At 36.7% G+C, this 23,033-nt stretch overlaps 1 protein-coding gene across 5 annotated transcripts in view; it reads left to right on the forward strand.

Moving 5' to 3' along the window:
- UBP27 (ubiquitin-specific protease 27) overlaps nucleotides 1–18,667 on the forward strand; it is a 180,505-nt gene extending 161,838 nt beyond the window's left edge. For all 5 annotated transcript variants that reach the window (XM_089800317.1, XM_089800321.1, XM_089800318.1 and 2 more), the window contains 2 exons: nucleotides 17,469–17,529; nucleotides 17,648–18,667. In XM_089800317.1, coding sequence (XP_089656443.1) covers nucleotides 17,469–17,529; nucleotides 17,648–18,159 — 573 coding nt within the window. In that variant the 3' untranslated portion in view covers nucleotides 18,160–18,667. The remainder of the gene's footprint in view (nucleotides 1–17,468; nucleotides 17,530–17,647) is intronic.
- Nucleotides 18,668–23,033: the final 4,366 nt, after the last annotated feature.

A 23,033-nucleotide genomic window follows, 5' to 3' on the forward strand; every position in this document is an offset into this window, starting at 1 on the left:
AAAACAAGCCAATATGGAAGGAAACCTTAATATGAATGACGACACTTATAAACGTAGTTGCAAATGTTGCTAGAATTTGCAAATGGAAATGTGAATGCAATACTAAATGGAATGCAATGTGCATATAGAATATTGTTGATAGAAAATGCGAGAGGGATCTCTCATATACAATGCCATCACTTGGTATCAAAATGCAATGACATATAAAGAACTTGTCTCTTTGTTTCAAATGCATGCTCAATGATGAGCAAGATGAGAAAAGGTGTCAACAAAGAGAGTTACAAACCAGAGCCATTAAAAGGCTGAACATACATATGGCAGTACAAATATTATAAAGGCCTGATGAAGATTAAACAAAATATGGCCACTAGAAATTATAGAGGTCGATGACATGAAATAATATTAAAATCATTGCCAAGGTTGGAAAAAAAAATAATAATGATAACTTCACTCTTAATGTGTTAATATAAGGACATCATCTTGTATTTACCTATACTTGTATATTCACGTACACATATAAATGCATAACATTCTAAGCATACTTATCTTGTGTACGTCATATTTTAAGTAGGCATATATATTCATGTATGTCTTAGTTAAATTATGCAAATATACATGTCTATGTATGTACAAGTACATATAGGTACCATGGTGTTTTTATATCCGACACAATAGAAAGCTTTGAGATAATCCCAAAAAAATATAAATGTAACCATGTGTTCCAGATCAATTATTTCATATATTTGATTAAATGTGTAGACCAATTTAGCTCATGGTGATCACTTGGTATACCCTTGCTTGCCTAGTCTAGTTTCCCCTTGACCAAGGTGGTTTAGGACCCATACCTATTAGATCAATTGTAGGTGGTGCCCTCATGCCCTTTCCTTTTCTGACAATGCTTGCCTTGTTCATAGCGTTTCTGTAAAAGAAGTTTTTATCAAGGTAATAATATATTTCCAAATTATTTAATCAAATCAAATAATCATATTAGCTAATCCACTTGCCATTCATATAACATCATAGCGAAAACCATTACTCCGATTTTTCAAGAACCATAACAATTAACCAACTCCACAATTTCACATGAAACCATAATGAACAACTAGCACCTCATTTTCACATGTAATTAACCAAGTTTCATTTGAAGTCTCAAGGGCTATAACAAACATTTTTAACAAAGCGAAAATCTAGGATGTAGCATACCCTCCCCCTTGTGTTTCATCGTTCTTGATGAACTTTTAGTTAAAAACACTAAATGAATATTTAAGTACAAGATATATAGCATGATGAAATCATCGCATTCCAATTTGAATCACAATCTAAGTCAAGATTAAAATAAAAGTCTATTATTCCCTTATCTCGATGCTTTAAGAAAAATGCCTACACACATGCTTGTGTTTACTTTACCATACTTGTGCTCTCTTCACCATACCATAGCATCACATTGAATTGATCTGTTTTAGGATGTTCTATTTCATATTCTTGTCACACTCATGTAGACACTTACAATATTTTCAGTTCAATTTCTCATAAGCTATTGTAGCTTGTGTAAATTGATTTTCAATGATAAATATTCAAGATCAAAGATAATCGTTGAAAAACCTGTAGTTCTTTAACTAGCATGCTTTAGATCATAGCTTGTTCACAAGTAACTAAAAAACTCATACATAGCGTCTAATATATGGTACTCATTAAGTGAATAAAATCATCCTTGTAGATTGTCAAATCACCTAAAAGGGTTAGTGGATCCATGTTTCCATTTATGTGACCTAGGCCTTCGTGCCCATCTTATCACAATAATATTTCAATAAATTTTTTAGATAGAAATATTTTTCATCTCTAAAACAATATACATCCTACAAGTTTCCCATCTTAATATGATTAAGCATTCACATTTCAGCAACGTAATTTATAAATGTGCTTAATGTAAACATAAGCATCCCAATACATCATGATAAGTTATTGTCATATGGATCATATGTAATGTTTCGTTCTAGAGTTTCCTTTTGAAGTCCTGTAGTATGCTTTAGACAGTCTTGTCATGTGCTTCAGGTAGTCTAGTTGTGTTCTCCAAGTAGTATCCCTCAGTGCTTCAGGTGGCCAGTGCTTTAGGTAGTTCTCCCTAAGTGCTTTGGGGGCCAGTGCTTCAGGTTAGTGCTTCAAGTTAGTGCTTCGGTCAGTGCTTCATGTTAGTGCTTCAGGTGGCTAGTGCTTTAGGTCAGTGCTTCGGGTAGTTCTCCTTCAGTGCTTCGGGTGGCCAATGCTTCAAGTCAATGCTTTAGGTAGTTCTCCCTTAGTGCTTCGGGTGGTCAGTGCTTCAGGTTAGTGCTTCGGGTTAGTTCTTCAAGTTAGTGCTTTGGGTGGTCAATGCTTTAGGTTTGTGCTTCAGGTAGTTCTCTTTCAATGCTTCGAGTGGCTAGTGCTTCAGGTAGTACGGTATTATCTTGATGCTCCTACAGTAGAGTGGTGGCCATATTATGGAATGTCACTATGGCCGTACAGGATGGAGGTGCAACGGTTGTATGATATGGGGAGAAGACAAGCCATACGGTATGATAGCAACAGTACAGTTATGGAGTTGTCCAAGTTGTACGATTGCAGTATGGAAGATGCCCTTCGTGATGTGGGGGATGGATTGTGTACGGATAAAGGAGTATTGAGTTATGCAACTATAAATTTATAGATCCGAATTCATCAATAAACCAAACAAGAATGGAGATTGGACACGAATATCCTTTAATTAATATTTGCAATAAGATGGTGCTCTAATTTGCCAAATCCAAGTGAAGTTGTAACAAACGAATTTTCATAACCAATTTAAATTTCTTAATAATTTGTTTTAATTAGTAACTGATTCTATTTCACATGACAATGACTTCCATTAACTAAATATAACTATGATAAAAGTAACTGTTTCTAATCTAATTGTGTTTTACGTCCAGCTGATATATCAAGATCAAAAGGAATAAATAAAAATATACAAATACATTGCTAACATTTTAACCATTGATAACATATTCAGCTTTATCTAGGAAACTAAACTATCTAATTATTCTTCTAAGGGTTAAAAGTGTAAAAGAAACATACAGTAATAATGGAAGAATCCCTTTATCTTGTTGTTCAAGCCTTGGCATTAGTGAGAGGAGAAGCATTGACATAAGCTTAACCTCCCAACCTCGGACCATGCTTATCCTCGCACATTCTAACTTATTATAATGGCCTTCCCTACCTCGAGACCGGGCTTGGGATGTTCTTTAGTCCAACCATCCAAGCTGCCAGGTGGTTGAGTGCCTAATCAGTTATACCTATATAACTGACGTTTGTGGACAAACAAAAGATCTTAAGATTGGCACATATGCCTAAAACTACCTTAGCCAAGGATTTCAGTTGGGTTTGTGAACGCTGTCTCCACCACTCAACTTGACAACAAATTTCATTACTGGGACATGCATGATCTATTAATTATTCATTATTCAAATTTGATTCCATTGTTGATTCTTGCAGGTTAATTCCACCTCTTCACCCTTCCGTGGCTTCTATGCCCAAGTGAATCTTAGGTGTTTGAAAGATTATGATCACCTTGTTATTATATACACCTCTTCACCATTGCATGGCTTCTTTGCCGGTGAATTTACACCTCTTCACCAATTCTATGGCATCTTGTTGGTGAATTCCTTGGTGTTACAAGTATTTTGAATGTGTTTGGAAATTGTGATAACATGTGCATTGATGTTGATTCATACATTTCAATCAAGCTTTCTACAACTACCATTTGAATTCATAAATGTTGATACTTGATGAGAATCTGAAAGGATCTAAATGTAATACAGGAAATTAACAAGGTACCAAAAATTATCTTAGACTGCATGTAAAGCCGACTATGGTTGGATATGGATTTGAATAGAGTTATGTTCTTGAAAACACATTTAATCTCAGCCTATTATTTATACGGTCTAGCAACAGACATTATAATCAATGAAATCGAACTATGAACAACATTGCTTCCTTGGTATACCATTCAACATTTAAAGAGGGAAAGTTGTCTATAGTTGGGTAGAGATAATAAAATAGAACAAGACACATGACCTGCGATTTGAATATGGCTTTTCCTCCCATAGCTGGAACTCCTATTCACCTGTTGTATGATACTTTTCTCAGACTTCCGATCGCCGGTAGAGTTAAAGAAAAATAGGAAATCTGGAGTATGAAATACTGGATGGTTATTCTGCCGAGAACATCCAAACTCGGCCTGGTATATTTCGTAGCAGATAGAAAAAAAGAGAAAGAAAGAGTGGAGAAAGGATTGATCTCCAATTCGATTCATGGCATTCTTTAATGGTTGGCCGAGACTCCTCAGCTACCATTAGTTATTAAGAAGACCATTCGAATACATCATAAATTCGAATTTGAAAATGAGAGAAATAAAGAGGAAAGGAGTTGAAGAGTTTTAAACTTATTTTATTATTATAATATGCTCTTATATACGTTCACATAAGTATATTGATGAAGTGACATCATTAGATTATATTATTATAATTTATTGATGCCATTTCATTTTTATATTTATGTGTTTGTATTTAAGTGTTTATTATAATGATAAAATAAGAAAATTTAATAATAAATTTCTAAAGGTATGAATTATATTTTAATTTAGATTATTTTATGTTTTTATTATATTGTTTCCCTAATAGCTCATGCGGTCCCATAATGTAACCTGTGGACAAGTCTTTGTATCCTTTCCAAAGGAGTCTTAGATCAAATCTGTTGATCCTGATGATTGAACCAAACGACCATCCCATTCCGATGATCCCATTTAGCAATGCTTCCCCTTTCTTTAGTCTTTTCCTGCAATCACCCAAGCAAAACATTAATTCAAAAATATATTGATCGTTAATTCAAATCAAACTACTACTAGTCATCTAATATCAGTTATAGGTTGCTGATCATTTCATCAACGTCTATAAATAACTAACTCATTTCACATGATTATGAAAAGAAATAATTTGTTGACAATTGGTACAACGTATATAAATAACTCGTTTCACATGATCAGGAAAAGAAATAATCTATTAATAGTTGATACAATGTATATAAATAACTAACTCATTTCACATGATCAATAAAAGAAATAATTTGTTCAACCAACAGTTATGTCCAAATTAAAAATTAGGGCAAAATTAGGGATGTAATAGAAGTATTACATGGAACGGAATAGGGTGAGGGTTGAATCCCACCAAAACCGAATAAGCCAAGTACGGAAGATCTTTCACTTCCGAAATGGCAAACAACAAAGAATCCCAACGGGAATTTATAGTACAAAATAAATAATCAGAATGCATACCTACAACTACATACAAGCCGTGCTTAAATACCCGTCGGAGAAAACCTTTTTGAGGGTGTACAAAGATAGCCAACGACAAAACTTACCAACAGAAACTAAAATAAAAATAGGTCCGAGATATATTAAATCAATCGGAACCACAAATACAAATAATAACTTGGGCCCATATTAATTAATTCAAGTAACTTGCTAAAGGTCCTTTTATTACATTATTTAAATTTTGGGACTAGTTAATTAATTAATTAAATTAAATTATTACATTCAACTTTGGGGACACGACAAATCTTCACTGCCCAAAATTGCTTGCCCTCAAGTAGTCCATCATCAAATGAGACACCAACAACTCCCAGGTCCCAAATCAAATGCACAGGCAAGACAAGTGAAATGGCATCCACAACACCACATTGCTATGAAACTTTTGTTGCACCACTCTAATATAAATATTGTTGTATGCTGAGTCACTAGGGACCCGAACCAAACACGCATGCGAAAGGAGTGAATGGTCATCAGACCTCCCTTGCACCACACTATCATTAAGCATCCGTTGTGCCACTATGATATCATTGTCGTAGCCTCCACTAGGATCCCACTGACATAAATTGATGAAATCTTTCACGTCATTATGTTGAAAAGTCTCTTTGGGTATGATCATGCACACAAATGCTGATGCTGGCACAAACTTAGCCATTGCCACAATCACGACGACCACTATTAAATTTCTGACGGATGAAACCTTGAGAGCTTTAGTGGTGGGAATGTCGATGAAGGGGGCCTCAACTGTGACTATCTCAATGACAGGAGCTTCAGTGAAGGGTGCCACAATGATGGGAGCCTTAGCAAAGAGTACCTCGGTAAAGGGAGCCATGGCAGAAAAAACCTCAATAGGGAGTACCTCGACAACAAATAAAATTTTAGTTGCAGAGCATGGACTCAAAACACAAAAGGTCAATTTAATATTATAAAGTGGGCTTAGAAAGAATAAGGAGAGATAAGACGAAAGCTAGGAGGGGAGTCGAAGAGTCACAACTGTGTGGATAAAAGGAGAAGAGACTCTTTCCTTTTGGCATGCTTGATTTATGATTTAGACTTCAGTTTCTCTCTTGCGAGAGTTATTCGGAGGCTTCAGCTTTCAGCTAGTGTGAGGACATAGCCCCTTGTGCCGGTAGACAATGTACGCAAACCCATTGTGCGTGGAGTCGTCACTTTAGGTGTCTCGTGTACGCTTAGAGGTTCTTCTCTTGGTGTTCCAATTTGACTATAAAACTATGTTTAAGATTGAATTTTGAATATTGGTTATTGTATTGCTATTGTATAATGCAATAACATGTTTTAGGGAGTTTTATGAGAATTTATTGGGTTTTTATAGTGCTGGTTTGTAATGAAATTTCATATTTTTGAGTTCTAAATATTATATTTAATGCGATTTCATATGTTTATGATCTGAATGTTATCTTGAGAACAAAATCAAGTCAATATCCATTTGAGATATTTCAGTGGTATCAACTGATCTTTCTGCTAGCCTGTGAAGTTATAACAGAGCCCTATGTCTTGCCATCTTGAAGGGTCAGATTGGCTCAAAAAAGTATTTGCATAATAGAGCTTTAGCAGAGGTAAATTTCATAAAAGCTTTCAGAACAAATTCTTGTGTTGCCTAGGAGGTTCATAAACATTTACAATGATACATGGCAGACGAGGATATTTGAGCACATGCAAAAGCACAAAAAAATCAAGCAGGTTAAGGAGAGAATAGAATCTCATGCCATGATACAGGGGGAAATAAATAGGTGAGAGCATGTGTAAAACTTTTAAGATATTTTGAATAAGGGCAGCTTTTGTAGCTAGCAAAAAACAAATATCAAATGTACCATGTTGGATGATGTACCTACAAGCCAAGGGATACACACACAAGATAGAATGATGAGTCAAAAGGTTGAATATTGGTAGAAGATTAATTTTTATGATATGCAGCACCAAGAGCATCTTCTGATTCGGGTCCAGTTGAGAAAAGGAGAGAAAGAGTCCATACGAATATAGAGCGTGAGGAATATGACTTTTTCCAATATCAAGCAAACCATTTAAAAAACAAGTTTGGCCACCATTTAAGAACATAAGGCATGAAATCATAAAACTACAAAATCATATCTGCAATTTGGGATACCATTGACCTAAGTGTGGATGCATTTCTATAGTGAAGCGACTGTGTCTTAACTTTAGACGCCATAATTCCTGCCTATGGTGTTTTATCTGTTGCAATCAGGAGTTCCTATAGATCCTAAAGCCAAAGCAATATGGGATATTGATGATGAAAATGGAGCTATAACCGACATACCCTTTTCAATGTACCTTATTACTGGTCCAAATGTTACGTTTCCTTCTAAAGAAAAAACAATGTATTGTCTACATCTTCATTGACTTGACTCAGGAAGAAATGGTTCAGCATTACTAATCACCGGGTAATCAAATGATCAAACACCAGTGCAACAACTATTGAAATCCAATAACAGCCAACCAATATATGAAGAGACGTATTGAGGGCGTAAGTGAACCGACACATGGTCAAGAGAGCTATGTATAACTGATGAAGGAATTTTTAGGTTAGTAATTCACTGTGCACATTTTGAGAACACACATCTATGGTTGCTGGGAATAGGAGCCGTCAACACAACTGGGAGTAACGACCTTTAGTGGTGGCATTCAAAGTTACCTAACATTTGTGTGCATTACTAGCAAAGTTGTCGTAAAATGAATAGGATATTTCAGATGGAAGTTTGTTTTGTGCTTAGATGTATATGTGACAGTTTGAAGACAAAACTATGATTAAGCCAGTTGCCTAGGTGTTAGCCTGATTACATGAAGTCCACAGGAATGATGGCAGACAGATTAATGTATCACCTAAGCTATTGGGTAGCATCAAACTTTAATAGGATTTTATCCTTGTGTTTTAATATATGATTGTCAAACCAGAAAACCATCTAATTGTGCCCAGAAACTAACAATTGAGACTAGTGTCATTAAAATGGTTTCACAAAGATTTGACAAGTGGCAGTATGTAAGGGATGTCATTTTAGACAGTTTGTCTTTTTGCAAAGATGACCAGTTGAAGATATTTTGTAACTGAATAATAACTTTTGCATATATATCTCCATGTCTTATATATTCATCTTTCTGAGCATATTGGTGTGAGAATATCATAAACAAAACGATGTGAAGGAAAGAATTAAAAAGTGAGCAACTGTTGAATACAATTTTTTTAAATATGTAGCAAAAAGGTGATTTGTGAATGACAAAGATGTTGTGTTGCTTGTGAAAGAAAATAGATAAGAAATTTTGATAAGATAATCTGGAACTATATGTCTACCGAGGTTGTATGTGTTCAACATGGCTATGGTCTTATGATTTGAAACATGCATATTGCTTACAGAAGTTACAATGCTTGATACAAGTGGGGAAATGCAGCAAAGAAACTCTACTAAAACACTACCCACTTCAAGCAGCATGTTGAATCATCAACATAATGAAGGTGCAGATAGAACACTCGAGAAGCATGATTCTGCTACAGTGGCAACCTCTTCTATTATTTCTACACAGCCTAAAACAAGAGCAACCAATAATAGTCCAATTGCTCATGGAACCACAGTTGGAAGACAATCTGAGGGTATGATGAGTCCAAAACTAAGTCCATTACAGAGCAGCTTGGAATTTACAACCAAAGCATCTATTGATTCTTTTGACATTGAGACACTTATTGGAAATACAATTGGGAGAAGTACCTCTGATGTTGATGAGGGAACAAAGGTCTTGCAACAAAAGGAGTTGATATCCACCCAAATTAAGTCTGGTTCTATAAACAATGGAATCCACTCTTTTGTCTCAATGCCAAATCCAAAAGAGAGTGTTTTGCTACAGACAAAGAATCAAAATGAGGATGATGCTCAAATGGATGCTATGTGGGCACCAAGTAGGAGTGCAAAGTCATTAACCAAACATGAGCCAAAATTGCAAAGTGCACATGGATTGCTGGCAAGAGAAAATTTGTCAAATATCTCAATTTCATTGGCAGACACAAATGTCACAAATGCATTTACTCACAAAGATGGCATATATTTGCAGCAATGTGATGATGGTGATAAAGTACAAAATGTAGGAAAAGAAAAGCATCAACTATCACAACTTCCTGAGCATTCAATGATAAAGGAATCAGTTCCTTTGCAGCCACCAGTGTCAGATTATTTGAATGAATTTCTCTTGCAAGATGTCTCTATGAGTAATTACAAAAGGGATGAAAGGCAAGTCATAGACAACCCTTCATGTATAGCAATCCTGAAGAAAGAGTTGAAAATTCTAGACCGTGGGTACACCAATTGGCAGATATAAGAACATAAATACTCAACATTTACAATTACTATCAAAAACTTCCTACTCGAGTTCAGAATGACTTACTGTTCAATGATTATATGGATTTTTACCTAGAGCAGCAAAATAAGCTTGATATGGTGAAAAGAAAGTATTTGGAATTAGTTCAGGATCTCCTTGCAAAAGACCAGTGCAAAAATGTGTATGAAGAATTTCTAACAGATCAAAATCATCAAAAAGAGGGTCTTGAAAAAGAAGAGCAGTTAACTACCATTGATTTGCAGCCTTCTCGCGATCATGTAGAAGATGTTACACAGGGTGCAACTTTCTACATTGGTGAATTGGAGGTTAGCTTTCTTAAGAAGGTTGATGAGGTCAGTTGCACATGAGCTAATTGTGGGTTGAGGTCTTTGTATGATGAACCATATATTTCTGATGACCATGACATGAATTTAGAGGAACAATCTAAGATGACATTGCAAGACGATGAACCGCTAAAACATGACAATAATGAAATGCATTCCTTAAAGAACTAGTTGAAGGTTAGTGAAGACATGATTGTGGCATCTTTGGTACGTTATGATACTAGTCACAAGATGGTTGAAAAACTTTATAGGAAGGCTTAAAGGGAAGTGGGAGGAGATTCGCCTATTGCTGATTTGCAAGTGCTCAAAACAGCTCTTGAAACTATGAAATCAAATTATTTATGTTTGCTTTCTGACAGTGATTATATTCTTAAGGTTGTTGAAATATATGTTGATTAGTCAAATAGAGAAATGAATGAGATTAAGGAACTCAATAGGGAGCTTAAGTGTGCTAATGAGGCATTGGATGATACTCAGTTTTTTTCTTTAGGAAATAGAAAATCAGATTAGGATTATGAACCATTTTTGGGAACATGAGGGTAAAGAGAGATAGGAGTTTTTCCAAGAAGTAATTGAGGAACCCGATAGCATTCAGCAGACTTATGGCTTGGATAGTTGTCCTAAAAGAGCAAGTACCAAAGTTTCAAATCACATTCAGCTTATAGACAACCCCATGCTTGAAGTGGATGCTGATTGGACTTCCAATAATCCCCTTTTGAGATAAACGAGAGAACTCCTTTTGATTGTCATGAAGAAGATGATTCTGATTTCAAAATATTGAATCATGGAATAGTTCCTAATAGTGAATCTTGGTCACAAGATGGGAGTAGTGAATTGACTATTGTCGCTTGTCATTTGATCAGTCCAACTATGGTTTCTGATTACACCACATGTAGGAGTTGGATGGATTTCCTACATCAGCCTTGGAATAGGTCTTGGTGGAGTATTGATGAGAGTTATGTTTCAATCATAGCGAATGGCTTTACAGCTTCATACTTACTCATAGAACCTATGTACTTGGGGGCTCTCCAGACTTACGAGGACAGTATGGTTTTTGATGTGCTTGTGATGTTAGTTTCAACTTTTGAGCAGCCCATTTCTTACATCATCTATTTAAGTCAAGTCATCACCATCTACTAGGGTATACATAGCCCCTTGATGCATTTCTTCATCATATCAGATGGTCATGGCAACAGGGTTTGAAATCCAAGTGTTGACAATATGTATCTATGGCTTATTGAGGATTTTGTTATAGTTCTACTCAGTTTGAGATGGGATGTGAGGATAATTAGAGTTGTACAATCTATAGGTGTAGTGCTATTTCATATATTTATATGGGATCCAGGGATTCAATTGATGGAGGGGTTGCAGAGTGACACCTTGCTTCACAGAGTAGCCGAATTTTTTTTTAGATTGGGTTGCAGAGTTACTTGCAGATTCATATGGGATCTTGGCACTAATTGCTTGAGGACAAGCAATTTCAAGGAGGGGAGATTTATAATGTCCCCTTTTTGGGAGATTAGAAAAGTTAAAGACATATTATATATAATATTAAATTTGACTTGGAGAGTGTGGACTCAAAATACAAAAGGTCAATTTAATATTATAAAGTGGGCTTAGAAAGGACAAGGAGAGATAAGATGAAAGCTAGGAGGGGAGTCAGAGAGTCACAGTTGTGAGGATAAAAGAAGAAGAGACTCTTTCCTTTTGGCATGTTTGATTTATGATTCAGACTTCAGTTTCTCTCTTGCGAGAGTTATTCAAAAGCTTCAGCTTTTAGCCAGTGTAAGGAACAATGTGAACAATAACAATAACAATAGCAACCAAAGTCGAATCCAGTATGATGCAAACGGACGGCCGATCATTCAATGCCGAGCATGTAATTTGTGAGGTCATTTTGCGCGGGATTGTACAACAACAAATACACCGAAACTATTATGCAGATGGTGCGGACCTAGCGACCATGAAGATGCCAAGTGTCCAAAATTCAGAGTAAACTTGATCACTGTCAGGATAGATGAAGAAGAGGTTCTGGCAATTACACGGAGACAAGCAAAAGAGTACCCAGACCCAGCAGAAGAAAAGAGGAAATTTAGGGAAGCGCGGGCGGAGATAGAAAAGGCATCGCAGGTGGAGACATTTCAGTTGAAGGACACCACCGGCACCTCAACAAGGAATTGCACCGAGAAAAACATAATAAGGCAGGTGATGCAAATGGAAGTCTCGATTAAATTAAGTGACCTTCTCACAATGCCCCAGTTACGAACGACCATTCTGAATTCTACACCGTTTCCAAAGGCAACGGAGGAAACTAGAAGGGACAGTAGTGGACCGATAGGAACAGACCCAATGCTTTTGGCACTCTCAACAGGAAGGCATCCGGCGATCATTGAGATGGGGATTTCGGAAAATGTTCTGACAGACAATTGTCGACGGAAGGTCCGACGTGAATGTGTTATTGGAGGATACCTGGAAGAAGTTGGGAAAGTCGACATTGTGGCCACCTACATTTCAGTTGCTCACAGTAGACCAGCACGAGATCAAATTGTTGGGAACCTTGAGGGCGCAACCGGTAACTATTGGAACGCAACCATTTTTATTGGACTTCGTGGTCATTCCATTGAAAAGAAAAGGATATGATGCTATTTTGGGATGAAATTGGTTGGTGCAAGAAAAAGTAAAACATGATTGGAAACGAAATACCCTATCAATGGAATGCGGAGGTAAAAGATTCATAATTGACCTGCATACACAAATGATAGGAGAGGAGGCAGCGTCATCAAACTCAGAAGGTGAAAGCGATAGTAATGATGAAGGAAAGAAGAGAATGGAACCGGACGAAGGAGTATTGAGACTAGAAGGAGGATTGAATGATGACGACTTAGACTCGGTGAATGGCCTTTTCCATTGGCAGATAGAAGACTACGAACTCTTTCCGAGCTGTAATATGTTAAGGGTCGACAAAAGTGAGAAAAAGAGGAAAATGAATGTCCGAAGGCATATAGAGAAGCGGAAGAAGGAAAGGCGGTTACGGCTGAAGCTGAGGGGAAGAACATACAGTCCAAATCCAGAAAAAAGAAAGATCCCACCGTCCAGTACATAGTGAACAGACCGCACAGAAAGAAAAGAATGCACCACACCACGAAATTAGTAGACAGGTGCCGACAGCAAGGAAATAATCTAGATGAGCGATGACCATAGGCACAATGGGCCACGGAGGTGACACAGAACAGACGCAGAGTGTGGCGTGATAAGCACCTAGAACTGAACAGGTTTCAGCCGGGGCAGTTGGTATTGAAGTATGACGGACGAAATAAACTAGGCTAGTTTAAGGTCAGGTGGGTCGGACCATACTAGATCCGGGACGTAGGTAACAATGGGGCAATAAAATTGTGGACTTTGGATGGACAAGAAGTGCCTCAGCCAGTCAACAGATCGAAGCTAAAGATGTGCTATGCCAGGAAGATTCCGTCGTCGTCGCCGAATGGCCAAGTCCGAACGACTCCCTCGTCGTTGCAGGATGGCGAAGTTTGGAGAAAAAGTTGAGTTGTATATATTTTTGTTCAAAAAAAAAAAAAAAGTTAAAAAAGAAACAGAGAGAGAGAGAGAGAGAGAGAGAAAGAAAAATTGAGAAAATGAGTGTGCCCCGCAGACTGATGCTCCGCGGGCAGGCTGTCCCATGGACACCTGCCCCGTGGGCATCATCCCACGGGTGGTCTCGCAGGTATCATCTTCCCGTGGGCTCAGGCCCCTATGGAACCAAGTCTCTCCTCGGATATTTCCGTGGCCTTTTTCCTATTATGTGCGCGAGTCCATTCTCCGCGGACTTTTCCTTTTCTGCGCGTGTGAGGCCATTCTCCGTGGATATTTACCTTCTCCGAGGACATCTCTACTCTATCTGACTCATTTCCGCGGGCCCTCTCAGATTTCCTTCCCCGCAATCCTATGCATAACGACAGATGCGATCCTCGCCGTAGTCAAAACAAGCTTAGCATCGACGAACTTCTAAGGGCTTCCGACACTTACATTGTCTCCCTTAAGCTTCTTCGCGGGGCAATTACTACTCAGGACAGAAAATGGTATAAGGTCTAAGTTAGGGTTGAGGCAATGCAGACAGCGGAAGGGGTCTGTATTGGGGTTTGATACCGTTGAGTTGCTACGTGGGCAGGTGGAGCATTTCAATAGGGCATCGACATTGGGACCACAAGACAGCAAGAGCAGTAAATGTCACAGTGTGTGATGAGTACGCATGAGCTGCAAAGATGACAGTACTTTCCATCATGCTTGAGATGGTGCTATCTTGGCGAAGGGTTTATGATCTCGGCAGGGGTGTTTTATTCTTCCGTGGAATGAATTTATGTGGCTCATAATCCCGTGGAGGTTAGTAAATTGTTGCAATCAGGCGTCTTACCAGGAAATGGAGGAAGGAGGTTTTCTATAAAAAAAAAAAAAAAAAAAAAAAAACGACAGATTCAAATAGTTCAGAATGAGTAATGGATGATGCCAAAGGGAAGGGGAAGCACCAACGGTTGCCAGAAAGAGTGTGGGATCAGAAGAAAATGACAGAAATAGTGTGTTCCATGCATTTTTGTGTGGGTTTTGGAGTGCTAAATTGGTCTTGGTGGTGAGGCAGCCCCGCCGAGGGCATTGCCCCCTGAACCCCCAGTCGTTGCAGATATCAGTCCTGGGAAGTGTGACCAGTTGATGAGACCTGGAGCTGCTGCAGGCATGGAGTGTCTGTGTACTAGAGGCACTTGGAGTGAGGCTGTCTTGGTGGATGCATAGAGAGCTCTGGAGGAGTTGATCATCCAGTTGAAGGCAGTACAGCGGCACTTAGCTCAGTGGACCCAGAGTTGGAAGCAGAGAAAGCAACACGGGTGCCTATAAAGGTCAACTTGAGGAGACAGTATTGTGTTAGCAGAGGCTACCGATGCATCATGGTTTGCAGACCAGTTTGGTGCAGGCACGGGATGAATGTGAAAGTGGTGTGACAGAATTAGATCTACCTTGTTAGTCAGTTAATGTATTCTGTTTTGTTAATCTGTCTCAGATATTTTGTAATTGTCGTCCAGATATGACTTTTTCTTTTGGGGGGGATGATGTCGTCGATAAACATTGTGTAGCCGACGGGGTGGTGTCATCGGTAGATTTTGTACTTTGTAGTTGACGTCATCTGTAAATAGTTTGTAGTGGACATATTATGTAGCCGACGGACTCCTTCGGGAAGGTTCGGCGGAAAGTATTTATACCCTGTCTGGGATCATTGTAAATCATCTTATCGCATCTTATCTTATCTTATGCTCTGGATGTAATCTATTGGCATATGCAAATAAGGAGCATTGTTATTGCTGTTCTTGTTCATTGCCTGTGTGCATTAATCAATTAATCTATGCGGTAAACAGCTGGTTTGTAACGAAATTTCATATATTTGAGTTCTAAATATTATATTCAAGAAGAAGCTGGATAAATATCTATTGTGGATATGTCCTATGGTTTACATTACTGGTTTATTTATAATGCGATTTCATATGTTTATGATCTGAATGTTATCTTGAGAACGAAATCAGACTAATATCCATTTGGGATATTTCATAGAAAGCCTAGATGCTACACTTCTTTTTGCTTTTTCAGACAAAACTTTCATTGGGACAATTCGTGGACTAAATTCTCTATTTTATTTGATCTATATATCTCTATGCTTTGAATGTATGTAAAATTTTAAAACAAACAATTCGCCTTCTTATCTACATTTCTTATGTTTTCTTCTTAATTCCTCATTTAAAACCTGATTTTTCAAAATGCCATTATACTTTGTCAACTTTTCCCCAAAAAGATTTTTGCTGGTATGCTTTATACTATTTATAGGAGCCTGAGAAAGTTGACAATATACAAATACAGAGTACAAATCCTTGATTTTGATAGGACCAGTGTTGCAAAACTCACCATCTAGCAAGTACTTCCAAGTCAAAATGCCTAGCGAGTTTCTTTCCCAAAAGCTTGCAAGTAGATGAAAACCATTAAAAAATTGTCCAAATCCATATACTTTCTTTGGTTGTTAACAAATGGGATTTTCATTGGTGGTAAAGGTTTCATTTAGCTGCCCTTTGACCCATCCCCCAAATCCCTCCTTGTGCACTACCGCTTGACCTTTTTGGGGGCATTGCCTCTAGACCCCCATGAGGGGCAGTACTCCTCAACCTTATTAACAGACTCCACTTCAAATCTCTGCTAGTTACTAGAATTTGTTATATAAAAGCTTGATTACAATTGAGGGGTCATGGAGAATTGGGATATTGTGCCTACTTAGATGTTATCAATGCACAACTTTCCCCAAATCTCTTCAGACAAGGCAACCTCTACATATTACATGGCTAGTGGAAATGGCATTACAATTCATTTAGTGTTGAACTTGTTTTTGTGTCTATGTTATGTATTAATTTATAATTTTGATTTATATATTATAGAAATTAGTACTGCACTCAACAAATTTAGTAACTATAATTTGTATATTTTAAAGAATTTTTTAAAACATTGATGTATATAAAATGTTTGATAAAATTGCCATGTTGAAAAGTTTTGGGCTGGAGACTAAATTTTTCAATTATGGATAGGACTATGTCACTATAGCAACCATGGAAAACTCATCTTATAGCTGGCAAATGTATTGGGGAACTTGCTCGCAAGAGTCGAGGAATGTTTACAATGAGAATATTTTCAGCCTCTCCCTAAACAAGTGTTTCGAGGGTATGAGACTGGAGTCAACGGATTTTCTCCTGATTCTACCATTTTTATCCACATTGTTCTCAAGTAGAGACCCCTCCTCGCAGTTTTTTGGACACTTTAATGTTTCCTGCCTCAATTCCAATGCCAATACTAGTTTTAAAAAAAAATATGAAGAGTGAGATTTTAGTAGTTGGACCATCTGCTTTAATCTCTTGCTGATGTACTTATGTATTATTCTTTTATTGTTTATAGATCTCAGGAAGTCATTTTTCCATTTCTTGGTTTCTCTTTAAACTTTACATCTTCTTTGTGTTTAGCATTAGTATGGTGCTCTGGTTGGCAGTGTTTCTGGACTCTCAGATAATTGTTTACATATTGCATAAAAAATGTTCCAAAAAAATTCTATTTAAAATGATTATAGTCTGCATTTCATTTCAATCGGAGGCATTTGATTCTGTAATTATCCCTCCCATATTAGTACATCTTTTAACATTACAGGAAAAATTTATAACAAGTACTAGAAAACTGTCTTACAGTAAATATTAGATATATAAGTTTAGTTGCATGCTTGTTGCTTAAAAGATAATATTGAACTTCTTTGATTTTCTAATCATGCAAACATTTGCTGATTTCTGGACCATGCCAAAAATGCTTTGCTAACAAGAGACCTGGTTGTTTTGAAGCAGTGTGAAGACTCCAACTCTCTTTTCCATGGATCTAAAAGTATGTCATCATCTAGGGATACAGGTAATTGGTTATAACATAGGTAATACTGTTACATAATAAATAATGTCGGGGAGTGAAACGAGTGATGTGCATTCTGGTTTATCCCCTCTCTAAATTATTTCACTTGATGTCACTGCAGATGGTAACTCGTCTTATAGGGGCTCCCACTCTAAGATGCAATACAGCTCAAATTCACATTTACAGCCCATAAAAGATCAAAATGGAAATGCTACTACAGATGATCTGGATAATGCTCGATGTGTAGGAAGTCAAGAGAGTTTGCCCTATGGACTTATTTCTGTTGTGCAGCACCATGGGAATTTGGGAAGTGGGCACTATACTGTCTATCGTAAGGTAAAGGTCAGTAAGCATCTCACAGAAGCATCTGCATTGTGCATGACAACTGAAACGGATCATGCAGAGAAGGCAACATACATCGATGAGAAAGAAAATAGAAACTCGAAAGAATGTGAATTTGCCAGAATTGGTAATAAGAATATGGCCAACTCTGATGTAATTTGGTTCAGAATTTCAGATTCTCGTGTAGAGAGAGTAACAGAAAAATGTGTTCTTGGAGCATATGCAAGTTTGCTTTTCTATGAAAGGCTCGAAGATGATGAGTTGTTATCAGTATCTGTTGCAAACTCATAACTTGGAATCCATGAACAATGATATATGTATTTTTGTCATTAATAATTCAATTGAGACATTGTGAAGATGTTCCTGAATTTGTTTGATCTATCATTGGGTTTCCTGTATTGCTGATATTTTGTCAATAAACATGGTTGGAGTAGCATCAAGAGACAAGAAGTTGGATGATATGTTTTCTGTTGACTGGCAGAGTCCTAACTTCTTACTTTTATTGCAAAGGGAATGCTATAAATAGGTGTTGGGGATTGCTGATGGTACTGTAGGTGTAATCTAAAGCTTCCTTCTTGGGGAAGAGATCTCACAATTCAATTATTTGGGACTGGGCTTTATTACAAGTGTCTCAAACGTTTTTAGTATATCAGTTTGAGTTTTTAGAATAGATTCATCCTCAAAATGAATATCTGAGGTATATGTACTATGAACAATTTGACATCAAAGATATTATCTACCTTAGTAAGTATGCTAAGGGCTTTGACTAGATTTGAATAAAATCTTATAATGTGAGCAATGAATTGTCTTACTGTGATAACATCGTGTCTTTATCTTTGATATGTTTTAACATGTTCAGAGAGATGCAACCTATGACAAGTTATATATAACATCGATTTTTGTAGAAAAATATTACTAGTATGAAATAAGATACTGATGAAAACTAGGGGAAATATGTTTTGCCAATACAATCAGAAGAAACATATGTAGCATGAAAACTCTGCAGTTTCCATTGGTTAAATATCCTTATAGATTATTCTTGCAATCTCTACAAAGTAATAGGTTTTGCTAAACATTTGGGTTTATTGGATTTCTTGCAGGTTTCAGCTGGACGGTATTATTATTTGGAAACGGGTAAAGGGTAAACTATTTTGTTTGCCCCCTGCATATATAGATACAGAAAGAAAACAAAATATAGGCAGGGGGCAAACAAAATAGTTTACCCTTTGGCCATTTCCTTATTATTTTATTAGGATATTGTTATTTCTCTCTCTGTGACTGGCAACGAGCATATTTTTTTTGAATGAAGTTATACTCTAGAATAAAAAATCACCTTAAACATTTTTATAGGAAAGTGTTTCTATTAATCCACATAAGTGAACTGTTTCTATTATTCCACAAAAGTAGCCTGTGATTGTTAATCACAAAAAGTGGGTGGAATAGAATCATACTGTGGAAGTAAAAAAAGAAATTGTAATTATATCGGACCCAGTTTCTTAACACTAGTACATTATAGGTCAATTTTCAACCTTTTATTTCGGCCAAGCCCTTAATGGGCTTGTTGAATACATTTTTTTGTTTTTATGCCCGAGTTGGTTGAAATTTTGACCAAATTGGGTTCATAATAAAAAATTAAAAAAATCAGGTTCATAATTTCTTATTTTGCGGAGTTTGTTTGGCAGGAGCCATTTCAGGTTGGAGCCATTTCAAGATGCATAAACTTGGATACATTTTTGAAGTTGTTCGTTTCACCTTCAGATCTTTACTCACATTTCCTGCCAGTTCAAGAACCTCTGCAGTCAGATACTCCAATATGGCTGTTGAATATGCTGCTGCTGTTGCCCCAACCCTCCCATTTGCAGTCACTCAGGATTTCAACAACTGATGGATATGCCCAACAGGAAACTGCATCACCAAAAATACGATGAAATTAAGATAGAAGTGTAGGACCCCAATTAATACCTCAATAGCTATCTATATGTATATTAATAATAGTTTATAAATATCTTGTTCATAAGTTATCCACATCAAATTAATAACAATCAGCCATTTTTATACTGTAACCAATCAAAGTCAATTTAGACCTTGATGTTGTTAACTTGTTGTAGTGCAGAGGAATGATGTTTTGGACTAACAAGAAGGGTGATTATTCACTAATTAAGTGGAGGATGATTTGCCTAAAAGCCGAGTTAGGGGATCAAATACCAACGGACAATTTTAGTTATAAACTGTGGGTGCCCAAATGCAAATTTTCTTTGCAAATATGATTCGTTGGTGATTTTTGTATCATGTACAATGTGATTTTTATACAGATTCTCTTTGAGAGGGAACTCTAGATGTATTTGTATAGCTGTTGCACTGTAAGAGGAATTTGATTGATTCTGCTGTTTAAAATGGAAACTTGAGGGTTTTTATATTATGTTGGATTCTAGAAACACTATATGCATTCTCCATTGAATATATGAATGGGACTCTTTATGTATTGAGTCACTGGGCTATGACTGCTACTTTATATATGAATTTGACTATCTATGCACAGTTTGAGAAAAATGAAAAATTCAATGCTTTGGCTGTACACTATCAGCACATTGAAACTTAAGATTTATTCCCTTTACTTTGAATCTCTTAAACAAAAGAGGGCATTGGTTTTAACTTTATGGTGAACACATACTCTACATTATTCCTACCTTCTTCTTATATAGCACAAGCGTTTGATCTTTTTTCAAAAATAAAATCTGCTTACTGCAGAAACAATGTTTGTTACTTTCATTAATCTCAGTCTCAAAACTTCCATAGTCTAATACCTCTATCATGCATTACCTAGCGGCTTATTCCCTTTCCATGATTATGAAATCATATGCACATACACTAAAATTATAACAATGATTTGTTTCTTATTTTGAATCATTTTTTATACACTAAATGTGACTCATCTTTCTTTGTAATAGCACATGTTGTTGAATATATTTTGATATAATTGGTAGCGTGGTAATAATTTTTATTTCTTATCAATACACCACACTGCTCCTACCACCTAGCATTTGAATCTGTGTTTTATTTTCAATGTCTGGTAGCTGAATAATGTTTGTCATCTACAACTATATTTGTTGTCTGTCGAGAATATTAATTCAAGTTGATTAGCTCTTACTCAATAACATAATAACGTAGAGTATCTTTTAAGCTACGTTTACAAATTCTAAATGTAGAAATAGTGCACATGCATTGTTTTTGCAAATGCTCCAGAGGCACGTGATCTCAATGTCTAAAATAGTACAATAGTAGAGGATGCATAAATAAAGTTGCTGAAACTAAAAGAAAATGCCAATAGTAGATGCATAGAAAAGAAGGATGTGAATGGATTTGGTCTTCGGAAATGTATGCGAATAAACTTATGGAGATGAAAAGAAGGATAGAGGACTTGGAGGAGAAAGGACAATAGGATAGAGAAAAGTTGCAGGAGGTCACAATAACCAACTAGGAATTTGAAAGAGAAAACAAATGGTTGAAAAAGTAGGCCTTAAACCTTCAAGATGACATCGAGAGAGGGCAGCAAGAAATAATCACTATCAAACATGCTTTGAATGAAAGGAAAGTGACAATAGAAAATAACTTGAAAAAAATAACTAAATCAAATAACACAAGAAAAATTGAGGAAGTTCAAGCAACATTAGCAAGCATGGTGCTAAGAGAAAATGAACTAAGAGAGCAAATAAAAAAAGCCAAATCATGGGCACAAGTGGTCAATAAACCATCCATGGAACAAGAGGAAGTCATTCAAAAACAAGTCAAGAGACAAATCAGAGAAGAGAAAGAAATACAAGAAAAGGTTGTCAACATCGTTATCAAAGGCTTAAAAGACTATGGGGAATGTGAAAAAATAGAGATTTTGACAGAGGACTTCCTTAGGGACAAACTAAATTGGACAGGTAAAATCCGGCAAGCAAACATAATTGGGAGAAGTATGGGAATGGGGAAAAATAGACATGTGAGAGTTACTTTCAGTAACATAGAAGACAAAAGCACAATCTTGAAGAACAAGAGGCTACTCAAAGACACCCAAATATACTTAGATGGGGATTTAACCATCAACTAGCAAGAGAAAAGGAGGAAGGAGTGAGAGAAAGTAAAATCAGCAAGGGCTGCCGGCAAATGGGCTTGGATGAAAAATGGTAAAGCACAGATTGTCCATAAATTAGTGAATCAGAAATATGAACTTAGGGCCCCACAAGAGTATCTAAACATGGTGAGTTGGAATTGTAGAGGATATCCACGGAGAAGAGGATCGGGGTTAGGGCCTATAGCCGAGGGGCAAGACATTATTTGTCTCATAGAAACACATGAACATGATGGGTGTAGGATTCCAAATTTTGGAGGGTACAATAAAGTCTCTGTGTGGAATGAAGAAACAAAGACAGGTAAAGGCCATGGAGGGATTACTATCTTGATAAAAGATGTGTGGAACAAAAACATAAAATTGGAGAAAGAGGACCCAAATAAACAATTTATATGGCTGAAGATCGAGAATGATGAGGAGATCACATAGCTAGCAATGTGCTAATTTTACACCATAAAGCTCTAAATTCTATAAAAAGAGGCATCTAGACAACAAAGACCCATTTGCATCTTTAAGGAAATATGTGCTTTATTTTAATCAAACTAGTGACACAATCCTTTTAGGAGATTTTAATGCTAGGACTACGAGCAACCAAGCTGTTCAGCTGGACAACGATCTAACAAGGGATGACAATCCCTTGTGGCTAAAAGAAGACGATGATAGCATCAGTAAACAGACTTCACAGGGTGAAAAAGGTGGTGTGTCTTACTTTGGGGTTGAACTCCTAGGGCTATGCAGCCTCCACGGGTTGGTTGTGTGTAATGGTATGAAGATGTGGCCTAACTCAAACAAATTTACTTATAAAACATATAACAAACAAAGTGTGGTGGACTATATGATATGTTCACAATCAACCATACCAAGGTAGTTGATTTCAGAGTTAAACAATGTCGTATAGAGCTAAATTAGGACCATATGCGCCTTTGTATTAAATACAATATGAAGATCAAAAGGCTAAAAAGTGATCAGGTCTTAGATGAAAGCACAAAAGAACATAAAGAGGGCAAGATTCTTATAAACAATAAAAATAAAAAGATATTTGCACCACTCT

The sequence above is a fragment of the Cupressus sempervirens genome, chromosome 9, assembly GCF_028749045.1.
Source record: "Cupressus sempervirens isolate cs-2001-9-10 chromosome 9, ASM2874904v1, whole genome shotgun sequence".
Classification (NCBI taxonomy): domain Eukaryota; kingdom Viridiplantae; phylum Streptophyta; class Pinopsida; order Cupressales; family Cupressaceae; genus Cupressus; species Cupressus sempervirens.